General features: G+C 40.3%; 1 protein-coding gene across 1 annotated transcript in view; it reads right to left on the bottom strand.

Moving 5' to 3' along the window:
* Positions 1-15,000, bottom strand: part of LOC127004930 (lachesin-like) — a 94,734-nt gene that overhangs the window by 6,748 nt on the left and 72,986 nt on the right. Inside the window, exons 5-6 of the mRNA XM_050873181.1 lie at positions 2,311-2,595; positions 2,132-2,191 (exon numbers count right to left, since the gene is read on the bottom strand). Coding sequence (XP_050729138.1) covers positions 2,132-2,191; positions 2,311-2,595 — 345 coding nt within the window. The remainder of the gene's footprint in view (positions 1-2,131; positions 2,192-2,310; positions 2,596-15,000) is intronic.

Raw genomic sequence — 15,000 nt, 5'->3', positions numbered from 1 at the left:
TCTCTCAGCCACCGCCTCCCCTACTAATATTACCATCATTACTACCACTACTTTTACTTTTATTACTAGTACTACTACCATTACGATACCTAAAAGCGAGCTCTTAAAAACTAGAGTCCTAGAGAAGCACAACCACTCTCCGCGAACATCTTAAATGTGGCTGGACGAGTCACCTAAAGAGTGGTGGAAGAACGACTGCACAGCGTATCAGAGCATCATGAACAAGACATGCCCAAATCACGTCATAAATACCAGCATTAGGCGTAGGGGACGGCTATTTTTTTCTTTTCTGTGTATGGTGACTCGTCTAGACAATGTAATAGTCTTCCCCTGACTTTGAATATTCCTTTTGCTCAATCTGTCTGTCTAACGTTACAACCAAGCAGAATGATACCGAACAACCTTTGCGATGATGTGAAGAAAAAAAATCTTTTGAAAAAAAACCCCACAAGAAAAATAGATAAAATTTCAAAAATATTTCAGATTTCTCGGGATTTAAGGCTGAAAATTGCGAACGAAAAAAAAACTATGACAGTTTTCTAGAGTTCTACAGGGTAAATATTTAATCTTTTATGCAGCGAATGCTGAACCATGTTGTTGCAAGGAGCACACGAGTGTGTGTGTGTGTGTGTGTGTGTGTGTGTGTGTGTGTGTGTGTGTGTGTGTGTGTGTGTGCGCGCGCGCGCGCGCTGTGAGACATAGACACTGGAAAGTATGTACCTTGAAGAGGTGGACTGATGCCTTTTGGTATTAAGTACCTAAAATATGGGATATCGCTCTAGCGACTGTGTCAAAGTGGCGATTTCTCCGTGAGACTAATACGAGGCCTCTCACCAGCATAGTCAGTGAACGCCAACTCCGGGTATGAGAACATGTAGTACATGTTAAGAAGCCGACCCTCCTCACCGTTTTTTTTTTCTTAAAAGACAATTCCGAGTGGAGGGGACATCCACAAAGTTCGTGGGTTGAGCAACTCGGCAGATCCTGCCATGAGGTACGACGAGGCATGGAAAGGATCCTGCGTGGAGACTTGCCCGGAGGAACCCCCTCCCCTGGTTTGGCGTTGTAGGGTGGGCGAGGGGATGCGTCCCCTCAACCCTACACGCGGCTTAATAGACTAGTTTAGAACATTATTTTTTAAGATGTTTCCGCCTGAAGGCTCGAGGCTGAGATAATTTTTTCTGGCAGGAAGCGCCACATTAGGCAGTGCAGCGATCAATGCCGAGTGGCTCCCTCTACGGCGCCTCGCTGCTTGACTCCTCGCGTCCCCCCCCCTCCCCCCCATCACACCGCTCCTCATCCCATGGTGTGTGTGTGTGTGTGTCTCTCTCTCACTCTCTCTCTCTTAATAAGATTTAAATATGACCAAGCATGCCCTAATGTTTGCGTTCATTGCCCTTGGTCTGTTTGCCTTCGCTTGAGAAGGAAAAAAAAATCGAGCTTCATTACACCCACACACTCTACACACGAGGGGACGCAAGGACGGAGCGAGCACAGAGGAGCGGGCACGCATGAATATTCCAATGTCAGTGCTACAAATATTTCACTCTAATGAAGCATAATTAGACAAGCAGTCAGAGCAAGATTCTGCAGGCATGCGACTCCCCCTTGCCAGTACTAGGAAACATATTTTTAAATTTCTGAGATTTCCAGAAGTGATAATCTATCCCTCGGCGTGGGCGATTCACGGAACAGGGGAGCGATGGTGGTGATGGTTACATAAATCCTTACTCTGAGGTTCGGGGATCAGTTATTTGTTGGTAGGGAAAGGATCTTCAGCTTGGTAACTCTGGGCACCCCTGGATGCATCGGCAATATTCGCCGGATAGCTGTTGTGCATTCGCTAAGAGTTACTAAATACGTCTTGAATATACATATGAACAATTATCTTTTACACTATGAGTACCAAAACCAGGCAGAGCGAAAGAAGGGATTGCCTGAATGGCTGAAATAATTTTAAGGGTGTTGAAAATCTGTGTATGCAAAGACTGTATTAACGAGCACTACGTAGATTTTAAGAGGTCGGGATAAATCATATCAAACAAGGGAGATATTTTCAGCCTGGTGTGTGTCTGGCCCTAACAAGGCCCCGAGCAGTGCCTCACTCATGCCTGCCCGCCCGGCGTCTCACCTGAGTTGCTGTTGCCCTTCTGCTCTTGCTTCTCCTCATGTCGTCGATTTACTTCAATTTCTGCAAAGAAGAGAAAACCAATGGACTCACACTTGCATGATTAGGGTAAGCGGAATTATGAGAGTAAGATATAAAGACGAGAACAGTTTGAGATGGTGAAGGATTATTACTCGACTCACCGTAGAGACGAACGTTGCTGTCACCCTCCCCGAGCGAGTTCTTAGCGGCACACACGTAGGTTCCAAAGTCCTTAGGTTTGAGATTCTTGAGGGAGAGCTTCATGTGGGTGGTGTAGCCGTTGCGTATCTCTTGCGTCTCCTGGCGGGACGAGTTGATCAGCAGCTGGTCGTTGAAGCGCCAGAAGTGGACAGCGTTGGGGAAGGCGGCCACCTGACACTCCAGGGTGACCGAGGTGTCGAGAGGCGCACCCACCAGCTGGTTGGGCGCGGTGATCACGGGATGGACTGCAGGGCACGAGAAAGGTTGGTATTATAAGACACTATCGCTTCTCCCATTAACAATTTCTAAAGGTTAAAGAGGGGGTCAGTCGAGTTCTAATGAGTGTTTCCTTAGGTTCATGGTACAGAAGAAGGGTCAAACTAACACCAGGGTACTCCTGGAAATGTCCACAACTCCTACGAAAGCCTTGTCAAATATGTGTTCTTGGGCGGCGAAATGTCTTATAATACGACCCAAAGAGTCAGGAAGTAACCGTGTTAAGATGAGGAAAAAGTACATGGTTTATAAAGGTGAAAAGTTACTTGTGTCTGTCTGTCTTTCTCACTCTGTGTCAGTCAGTCAGTCTGTCTGTCTGTCTGTCTGTCTGTCTCTCTCTCTCTCTCTCTCTCTCTCTCAACACAAATAACAGCTTTGGAAGGTCAGCGGGACGGTCATCGGGACAGCTGGGGACCCAGGCGCTGCGGGGCTTAAATGGGAATTAAAAACGCTCATTTGGAGTGTAATCACACTCTTGATTGGGCACCGCTAGTTTTTTTTTTTTTGGGGGGGGGTAGCTTTTATAATGCAGCCTGATGGAGAGCGTCGGTTTGGTCGCGGCATTCTTCCCTGGAGACACACGGCGGCTGGGACACATCGACACCACTACCGCCATCACCACACCCAACTACCAACACTAACATCGATTAACAACAATTAACATCGCCCCTACCACCTCCACAATGACCACCACTACCCACACCGTACCCAGCCACCACCACTAACTTTACTCGAACTACCAACGCCACCACCACCTTCGCCATGACCACCAACACCAACATAAACCCCACCACCACTATTATCACACAGACTAGGAATGCAACCACCACCACCACCACCACCATCAACCCCACCATCTTCACCACCACCAGCACTATAAAACAGCCGCTTCTCATTACGACCTGGCGGTGCCGGGGCTCAGAGCGATGGACTGATGCCACAGTTCACAGTTCCCTCGTCCTTCAATCTGTTCGTTGCCGGCAATCATCCGTCCGTCCATTACAGATCTTCACCGTCGAAAGCTGAGGCTCAAAAATAGTGTTGTAATTAAGAGGAACACACGTCTCTCTCTCTCTCTCTCTCTCTCTCTCTCTCTCTCTCTCTCTCTCTCTCTCTCTCTCTCTCTCTCTCTCTCTCTCTCTCTCTCTCTCTCTCTCTCTCTCTCTCTCTCTCTCCTACACTCTTTCCAACATCCCCCACCCCAACTTCCACACTCATACACACATACTATGGCTTCTTATGTATACTACAGTATATTTTTACTCATAGTCTAGTATTTTCCTCGGTATATATATATATATATATATATATATATATATATATATATATATATATATATATATATATATATATATATATATATATATATACACACACACACACACACACACACACACACACACACACACTCCCAGCTACCACCCAGCTATTCATCCTCCCATTTGGGGTGGTCGATAAATGGGTACCTGGGGAAACCCAAAGAAGGTAAATTGTAGTAACCCGGATGTCACAGTGGCCCTGTGTCCTGGAGTAATGGGTTCTTACCCACCACAGGCTCAAACGTTAATGCGACGAAGAAGAACACTAAGGTCACGCGCAGCTACAGTGTATGCCCCCAACTTTATTATAAACAACAAAATGGAATGCTTTCAGGAACATGAAAAAGAAATAAATAATTTATGAAGAAAAATGGCTGTTTTTTTTTTAAAGTAACGAAAGCAGCTAAAAAAAAGGCTGCTAAGCGCTGTTCCTGCGAAAAAAAGAGAGTGTCAGTTTCGGTTGATACTCCCCTTTTGAAAGAGTTTAAGTGGTAGGCAGGAGGAAATACAGACGAGGGAATACAGTTCCAAAATTTGCTGGAGAAAGGGAGGGAAGAAAGATGCTGGTTAAGTCTTGCAGAAGGGATTAGGAGGGAATAGGGGTGAGATATAGAGTAGAAAGTCTTGTGCAGCGGGGCCTCGGGAAGGGTGGAGGCATGCAGTTAGAAAGTTCAGAAGAGCAGTCAGTATGGATATAGAGGTACAAGACAGAAAGATAGGAAACACTGCGGCGTAATTAAAGAAAAGTTCCAAGAGCATGCAATACACGTAAATTATCAGTAGGTAAGAGTTCGGGAAATCTGTAGTTCTGCCAAGTGTTTTAATGTGATCAGCAACATTTAGGATAAGAATGAAACTTTGCAACTTTTTGAAAACTGTCTGCAAAAAGAGTTATCAGTGCCTCAAGATATGTACCAAATGTTACCCTGTGAGGTGACCTGGGAGCTACATATACGATGACACAGGACATGAAACAAAAGCTGAATCATATAAATTACGTAATGAAGAATGGGAATCAGTTGATGAAGATAGTGATGGAGGAAATACGGAACAACCCTAAGCATATAAAATGGATTGTAGTATGGATTGAAATATTAAAGACTTACATGGAAAGAATAGAAACCAGCAATATTGATCAAATGAAATTCTTAACGAAAAATGAAATCGAAAGAAGAGTGTGTGACAATGACAAGATAGTCTAAACAAGAGAGATACAAGAGAAGAGTACAATTAGTATATAAACATTACATATTAGACATGAAGGGGGAAAGTTTCTGTGATAACACCTTTTAACCTATACTGCTGCACAGAGTTTGGACCAACACACTGTAACTTGGGTGGAGGAAGAGGTACTACACGGGAGGGGTCGCGAGATGCCAGCTTTGTGGGGCAGGAACAGAAGAAAGTTTGGGACATTTTCTGAAGGAGTGCACACCATTAGCAGAAATAAGGAAGCCGTTTAGTGAAGGAAATTTACATATACGTAGACTCTTGATATTCGAGGAAAGTGGAGGAACAAGGAACTTAGTCTGTGTCTGTGGAAGAGGAGAAAACAACTGTTGGAAGAGTTGGATAATAAAGTGTATGAAAAGAAACAAAGGAATATCGTTTTTTCTTGTCCATTACTGTTGAAAAAGCTATACTGGATACCCATTATCTGATCTTATTTGAAAAGCTGTCAAGATGAAGAAGATCGGGATGGCTAGCATAAGGGTGAGTCTCCAAAACAAAACCTTTAAAGAAGAAGTGACTGAATATGAATCATAGCCAAAAGTGTGAGGCGGTGTGAAGGGCTAAGGGTCATATTTTTAAACATTTCGGCGCACAAGTTCACATATTTGACAAGGCTTTCATAGGAGTTTGGGACATGTCCATGGGTAGTTTTATGACCCTGGTGGTTGTTTGACCCGTCTTCTGTACCATGAACCTGCAAAACCACTCATGAAAAGCCGATTTATCTAGTTTTTTGGCCTTTGGAAATAGTTAATGTGAGGAGGAAGCGTTTAAGAATACCGACGTAAATCTTTGTCAAGTCCTCCAGTAACGGGATGAGTTCATTACAATTTAGAGACAAGCAAACATATTGTCACTTCATGGGCATAAAGGATGAATAAATGTCGCGTTTTTTTTCATCTCACACCGTCATAAGAAACGTTGGACGCAAATAGGAGTGTCCATTAGCTCTTAAACCATATATAAACTCTGAAAACTGAAAAAAAAGAGTTGCTTGATGTATATAGTAGCCTCAGAAAGCATCGCCTAGTCTATACAAATCAAACTAATGTAACTTTTTTTTAATTTCACACCGTCATAAGAAACGTTGGACGCAAATCAGTGTCCATTAGCTCTTAAACCATATATAAACTCTGAATATTAAAAAAAAAAGAGTTGCTTGATGTATATAGTAGCCTCAGAAAGTATCGCCTAGTCCATACTAATCAAACTCATCATCCTGAGAAGAAAAAAAGTGTGTTCTATCGAGTAATAGTTGTAACACTCCAAATTCCTGAAAATGAATAAATGTAAAAGCCTGAAAAATATAACCTGTGCTACGCAACGATACGGCAAACACTGTGTGAATGATTACACTTGTACACACACACACACAAACACACATACACAGCCACGCAAATAAACAAACACACAATCAAACACACACACACACACACACACACACACACACATAGGGATCTCCCCCCCCCACCCCGCCCCCCCAACACACACGAGGGAACGAAAATCAAGGAGGATCATAGTCAGAGAAGAGCAAGCTTGACCTCACCAGCAATATTTTTAAAATCAAACGCACGATAATAAAAAAAAAGTTCTGGCGGCCGTCCGATAAGCGCATTCCACCTTCCGATATATTTCACAATTTGTTATTACCTTTGATGGAAATATTGGTGATGGCGTGTGCCTTTGTTGGCGGGAAATATTTGATGTGTTGATTTTGATTTATTTTACGCATAAAAGCCGAGAGTAGCGGCGAAAAGTTTTAGACGGATGAAGTGATGGATGGGCGTGCGGGTGTGGATGGCTGGTTGGTTGGCTGATTAGTCACTTTGATGGTTGATTGACTGGTTGGTTGATTGGTTGAGTGTTTGTTTGCTTGGTTGGATGGTTTGATGGCTGACTGGCTGGTTGGTGGATTGGTTGAGTGTTTGTTTGCTTGGTTGGATGGTTTGATGGCTGACTGGCTGGTTGGTTGATTGGTTGAGTGTTTGTTTGCTTGGTTGGATGGTTTGATGGCTGACTGGCTGGTTGGTTGATTGGTTGAGTGTTTGTTTGCTTGGTTGGATGGTTTGATGGCTGGTTTAATAGTTTGATGGTTGCCTGACTGGCTGGTTGGTGGGTTGGTTGGGTGGTTGGTTAATTGGATAGTTGATTGGATTGATGGTTGACTGGCTGGTTGGTTGGTTGGTTGGTTGGTTGGTTGGTTGAGTGACAGGATGGTTGGTTGACTGGTTTGTTGCTTGGTTGACTGGATGGATGGTTAGTTGGTTGGCTGGTTGATTAGTATGACGGTTGACTGGCTAGATGGTTGATTATTTGGGTGGTTGGTTGGTTGACTTATGACCTTGATGGTTGACTGGTTGGTTGATTAGTTTGAGGGTTGACCTGTTGGTGGGTTGGTTGGTTGGCTGCTTGGTTGGCAGGATGGATGGATGGATGGATGGATGGTTTAGACAGGTTAATACAAGACAAGAAGAGACGGCAGAGAAGAATGAGATGGAGATAAGGAAGACAGGTGAGACAGCGGCACAGAGGAGAAAGAAATGCTTATTAACTGAAAAAAAGAATACTTGAACATTTATACGACAATGAGGCATGTTGAAGGAAGGACATACAGTCGGCTGAGGTACACAATTTAATAGACAAGGACAGACAATAACAGCCAAATAATAACTCATAAGCGGTTGTACAAGGAAACAAAAGACTGATGACAAAATAAACAGAAAGAGAGAAATATATAAAAGAAATAGCAAATCAAAGGTGAGTGAAGGTCAGATGATGAAAGGATTGCAATGCATAACAAAAGTGTCAGGGAAAATAAAAGAGAAGGGCGACAATGGAGCACAGAAAATGGAAGCGATAGAATATAAAAACACCAAAACAAAATAACACGATAGGGGATTAAACAAAAAGAGTATATCTATCTTTGCACAAGAAATTAAAGCAGCACAGTGAAAGAGGAAAACAAAATCACATACGCATAGAGTTTGGAAAGTGGATGCACGGACGAAAATGGAATCTGACCTCATTGACGGTTGTAAAAACAGCATTTACGGCGAGAAAGACAACTCAGAAAGGCTGCTGGGTTGCTTGATGGGTTGGATGCTTTGGATAGAGCAGTATGGGATAGAAAAAGACGGAAAAGAGTAGTGACGAGGTTGAGCAAAGAAAAGGAAGACAGGGGAGATACAGACAAGAGGAGTCATGGGTGTATGAAGGAAGCTTTGAGAGGATATATGATGGCAAGCTTGCTGGGCGGCACGGACTCATTTAATCATTTTTCACATCATATCTGGAAAACTGAGCTGACCTACAGAAATAAACTATTGCTAGAATAAAGAATGTTGATAATTTTTTATATCTTTACTCAATTTCCCGGAGCAGTATTTCAGTTTTTTTTTATATATTTTTTTTAGTTTTTTACAGCAGAGGAGTCAGTTCAAGGGCATAAAAAAGGAAACAAATGTAAAAAAAAAGCTCGCTACTTACTGCTCCTTAAAAGAGTTAGAGGAGTGGCCGAAAGATAGGTCAATTTCGGGAGGAGAGGTGAGTACTGTTTGAAATGAAGCATGCGAATTGGCCAGTAGCCTTTGAACAGAAGCTAAGATATCAGAATGAAAGGCAAAGCAGCGATCACTAAAATATGACAAACGATGATTCTGACAAATCGACAGCACGTTCAAACTAGTTCATGCCTCTGCACGCAAGCAAATCCTGGCCCTTCAATACTTGGTACACATAGACACACACCTTCAGCACACTCGTTTACACTGGTTGATTTGCAATTTATATTACTTTTGTTTATGCAAGGCAGTATATTCCTTGGCGTTATATTTTTATTCATAGACCACGCACAAAAAAGCATGAGCGCTTTCATATGACAACAGAGAGGAAAACGTAAAAAAAAAAAAAATAATAATAATAATAATAAAAGAAATCTATCAATCTATTTCTTTATCTACACACCTATCTATTTCTCAATTTTTAGCTGTGTGGGGATAAAAAAAATTAGCCTAAATATACAAGGAAGGTAGCGGGTCGTGTCTATGGAGGCGGCAGCCAGCACGTAATCAGCTCAAAGGACGCTCGGCGGCGCGGCGGCTCGGGCTTCATTAATCCCGAGTCTCTCAGCCTGGAAAAACTGCCTCGTGTAAACGCACAATGGAGACACCGTCGGCGTCTTCGTCTATTACCACTACTACTATTACTACTACTACTACTACTACTACTACTACTACTACTGCTACTACTACTATTATTACTACTACTACTACAACTACTACTACTACTGCTACTACTACTGCTACTACTACTACTGCTACTACTACTACATCTAATACTATTGTTGCTGGAAGTCTGTTACTACTACTACTACTACTACTACTACTACTACTACTACTACTTCTACTACTACTACTAGTACTACTATTACTGCTGCTGTCACTACTACTACTACTACTACTACTACTACTACTACTATTACTACTACTACATCAACAACTATTGCTACTTCTACTACAGCTACTACTACTACTACTACTACTACTACTACTACTACTACTACTACTACTACTACTACTACTACTACTACTACTACTACTGCTGCTGCTGCTACTACTACTACTACTACCACTACTACTACTACTACTGTTATTGATGTTGCTACTTTTACTACTACTACTACTACTACTACTACTACTACTACTACTACTACTACATCTACTACTTCTACTACTACTACTACTACTACTACTACTACTACTACAGCTACTACTATTACTACTTCTACTACTATGATTATTACGCGACAACAACCAACAACAACTACTACTACTACTGTCTCATCTATCTCTAAAGCTGAACTCTTCTCTCAAACTTTCTGTAAAAACTCCACTCTGGACGGTTCTGGGCATATTCCTCCAACTCATCACCCCTCTGAGTCCTTTATGCCTGTTATTAAGATTCTTAAGAATGATGTTTTCTATTCCCTCTCTGGCCTCAATCCTCAGAAGGCTTATGGGCTTGATGAAGTGCCTCCTATTGTCCTTAAAAACTGTGCTTCCGTGCTGACACCCTGCCTGGTCACACTCTTTCATCTCTGCCTTTCAACATCTACCTTTCCTTCGTGCTGGAAGTACGCCTACATATAGCCTGTGCCTTAGAAGGGTGACCATTCCAGTTCCTCAAACTACCGTCCTATAGCTTTACTTTCCTGTCTATCTAAAACGTTTGAATCAATCCTTAACCGGAAGATTCAAAAGCACTTATCCTCTTCTGATCTTCTACCTGATCGCCAGTATGGGTTTCGCAAGCGGCGTTCTACTGGCGATCTTCTTGCTCTCTTAACTGTCTCTTGGTCATCCTCTCTTAGCCGTTTCGGTGAAAGTTTCTCAGTTGCGCTAGCTATATCGAAAGCTTTCGATAGAGTATGGCACAACGCTTTACTTTCTAAATTACCCTCCTACGGATTCTATCCTTCTCTCTGCTCCTTTATCTTCAGTTTCCTTTCCGGCCGCTCTATCACAGCTCTGGTAGACGGTCACTGTTCTTCCCCTAAACCTATCAACAGTGGTGTCCGACAGGGCTCTGTCCTACCACCCCTCTCTTCCTGTTATTCATCAATGATTTTCTTTCCATAATAAACTGTCCTATCCACTCATACGCTGATGACTTTACTTTGCATTATTCAACTTTTTTTCAACAGAAGACCCTCCCAACAGGAATTACAAGACTCCAGACTGGAGGCTGCAGAACGCTTAACCTCAGACCTTGTTCTTATTTTCGATTGGGGTAAGAGGATCCTTGTGTCCTTCAACGCCTAAAACCCCCAAATTTTTCCACCTATAAACTCGACACAATCTTCCAAACACCTATCCCCAATTCTTCGACAACACTCAGCCGTCACCTTCTTCAACACTAAACATCCTCGGTCTATCTTTAGCTCAAAATCTCAACTGGAAACCTCACATCTCTTCTCTTACTAAATCAGCTTCCTCGAGATTGGGCGTTCTGTATCGTCTCTGCCAGTTCTTCTCCCCTGCACAGATGCTTTCCATTTATAAGGGCCTTGGAGTATGCATCTCACGGGTGGGGGGCTCCACTCACACACTTACTGACAGTCTTCTACCTCTTAAATTCCACTCTTTCTATCTTCTATCGATATTTTCATGCTGCTGCTCTTCTGAACTTGCTAACTGCTCCCGCGGCCCCCTGCACTCGACGTTCTACTCTAGCTCATCCCTATACTGTCCAAACCCTTATGCAAGAGTTAACCAGCATCTCCATTCTTTCATCCCTTTCACTGGTAAATTCTGAGACAGCCTTCCTTCGTCTGTATTTCCTCCTGCCTATGACTTGACCTCTTTCAAGAGGAGTGTATCAAGACTCCTCTCTATCCGATATTAACCTCTCTTTTGGCTACTCTTTACTTTTTCCTTTATGGAGCAACGTTTATCGGGCTTTTTTCCTACACTTTCTTTTTGTTGCCCTTGAGTTGTTTGCTATGCTGTAAAAAAACTACTACTACTATTACTTATACTACTATCACTACAACTACTACTGCTGCTAATGCTACTTTTATTACTGCTACTACTATTACTATTACTACTACTACCACTACTACTGCTACTACTACTACTACTACTACAACTTATAATACAGATAATATCAAAATATCAAGAGTAATGAGAACGATAATACTACTAATAAAAATAATGATAGTATTAGTATTAGTAGTAGTAGTAGTAGTAGTAGTAGAAGTAGTAGTAGTGGCAGTAATAAAGTCGTCGTCGTCGTAGTATTAGTAATAATAGCAGTGAAATATAATAATAATAATGATAATAATAATAATAATAATAATAATAATAATAATAATAATAATAATAATAATAATAATAATAATAATAATAAAAATACATATAATACTGCAAGTAAAACGAGAGAATATATATATATATATATATATATATATATATATATATATATATATATATATATATATATATATATATATATATATATATATATATATATTATTTTTTTTCCAACAAATTTAAGCAATTCCGCTATATCTGCAACTAACACCAGAAAAATATCATTAAATTAATTGCAGACACCAAAAAATTAAGCCTCAAATAATGTGTGCAGTGCTTAGTAATGAAAGTATTTATTTTTATAACCGCCGCCCTGGATGGGAAAAAACGGGGAAAACATTCATACCCTGCATTTATTTCAGCAAGGAATAAAACACAACACCACATCGAAAAACGCCCTTGAATGACGTTAGCAGGTTATGTAAATGTTGTATGGCCGGAAAGTCACGCGAACGTTTATGGGGCCGGTAGCGGAGCTATGATTGTATGATGTCACAGTTGTTGTTGTCCTTATTATCATCATTATTGTTATTATTGCTATTATTATTACTACTTTTTATTATTATTATTATTATTATTATTATTATTATTATTATTATTATTATTATTATTATTATTAATATTATAATTTTCACTATCATTATTGTCTTGTTATTGTTGCTGTTGTTGGAGTTATCGTTATTATTATTATTAATATTATTATTGTTACTATTATTATTATTATTATTATTATTATTATTATTATTATTATTATTATTATTATTACCTCCGCCAACGAAGTTGGGAGGAGGTTATATTTTCGGTCCGGTCAGTATGTTTATTTATTTGTTTGTTTGTTTGTTCGTGAACAGTCTCCTGTGCACAATTTTGCGGATATCTCAACCAATTTTTCAGGGAAGCTTCGTGTCCATCCAGAATAGAACCCATTAAATTTTTGATGTCAAAGGTCAAAGGTCAAGGTCAAGGTCGCACAAAACGTCATTTTGGCCATAACTTCGGTTCTCGTCATCGTAGAGACTTCAGACTTGGTTCATATTTTACCTCATGGAAAGATGCACCTTGCATGGCCTTGACCTTGACCTTTTACCTTGACCTCTAAAAGTTCACCCAAGGTCAGAGTTTCCAAAAAAAAAGAAAAGAATTTCAACAAATTTCGAAACAAATGCTTCCATATGATGCTCCTTGTATGGCCTTGACCTTGACCTTTGACCTTGATCTCGAAAAGTTCGCCCAAGGTCAAAGTTTCCAAAAAAAAGAATTTCATTAAATTTCGAAACAAATGCTTACATATGATGCAGAGGATCACAGTTGATGCCCATACCAATTTTCAGGACGATCTTTGGCGGAGGTGTGCACTCTCCGAGTACCATGCGTCTAGTTATTATTATCATTAATATCATTATTATTATTATTATTATTATTATTATTATTATTATTATTATTATTATTATTATTATTATTATTATTATTATTATAATTGTCTTGTTTTTGTTGTTGTTGCTTTTGTTGTTCTTCTTTTTCTTCTTGGTTATGTTCTGTTTTTTCTTCTTCTTGTCTTATTATCAATTTTGGTAACATTACCATTATTATACTGATTATAATAAAAGAAATAATAAAAAAATAATAATGATAATAATAATAATAATAATAATAATAATAATAATAATAATAATAATAATAATAATAATAATAATAATAATAATAATAATAATAATAATAATAATAATAATAATAATAATAATAATAATAATAATATTGCTGTAATAATAAAAATAATAATAATGATAATAATAATAATATTAATAATAATAATAATAATAATAATAATAATAATAATAATAATAATAATAATAATAATAATAATAATAATAATAATTAGGCTATACTTCGACAAGACGAATTTAGACAGCCAGTGTTCGAAAAGCTTCTGCGGCGCCCGCCATAACCTCGCCTTTGCGGGTGGTCCAAAAGTGAGAGGCCCGCCCTGTCCCCCATCCGGGCAGGTCTCCAAATTATAGACCTTCGCAAGGCTAGGTAGAGGTGGCCCCCGCGGAAACTTTTCTAGCACTATGAGTCTTAACGCAATAATAACAATATTAATCAGTAGTAATATGTAGTAATCGTAGAAGCAACAGCAGCAGCCGAGTAATAGAAGCAGCGGCAGCAGCAGGAGTAATAGTAGTAGTATAGTAGTAGTAGTAATAATAGTACTAGCTGTAGTAGAAGTAGTAAAAGTAATAGCAGTAGTAGTAATAGTTAGAGCAGCAGCAGCTGTAGTAGTAAGTGATCGTGGAGTGCTGCTAATACTACCACTATAATAACTACGTACCTCTGCTGCTACCAAAACTGGCTTCAGTTAATAATGCCTCAAGTTATTTGTTCACGTAACTAACTGGGCCTTGCGCATTTTATGAGTATTGAATTACAAAATTAATGCTATATAAACGATAGGGCAAATGTGTGTGTGTGTGTGTGTGTGTGTGTGTGTGTGTGTGTGTTTCGGTAGCGCAGTGCTGCCTATACACACACGTTTCATACACCTGGACGGCAATCATATCCTCGCCGTGGCTCTTCACTTTACTTCTCGAGTGATTCGCAGATCCACACCCGTGTCCGTAACAGCGACTTAACAAAAAGAGACGGAGGAAATGTAACCCACCCCTTCGAAAATAAATAAAAGGAAAAATGGGCAAAGGCTATATTGAATCAGTGCTATTTCTTCCTTCACCGCCTTCCTTCGTCATTTTGCAATTAGACACACACACACACACACACACACACACACACACACACACACACACACACACACACACACACACACACACACACACATATACGGGGAGACGGTGGCTGAGTGGTTAGCGTGCCGGCGCCGCGTCCAGGAGGACTGGGTTTCGAGTTCTGCCCGCTGCTACAGGTGGGATTTTTCAATGACCGCCGAGTGGACTGAGAT

Source organism: Eriocheir sinensis, chromosome 3 (assembly GCF_024679095.1).
Source record: "Eriocheir sinensis breed Jianghai 21 chromosome 3, ASM2467909v1, whole genome shotgun sequence".
NCBI lineage: Eukaryota > Metazoa > Arthropoda > Malacostraca > Decapoda > Varunidae > Eriocheir > Eriocheir sinensis.
This window is presented reverse-complemented; position numbering and strand designations above follow the sequence as displayed.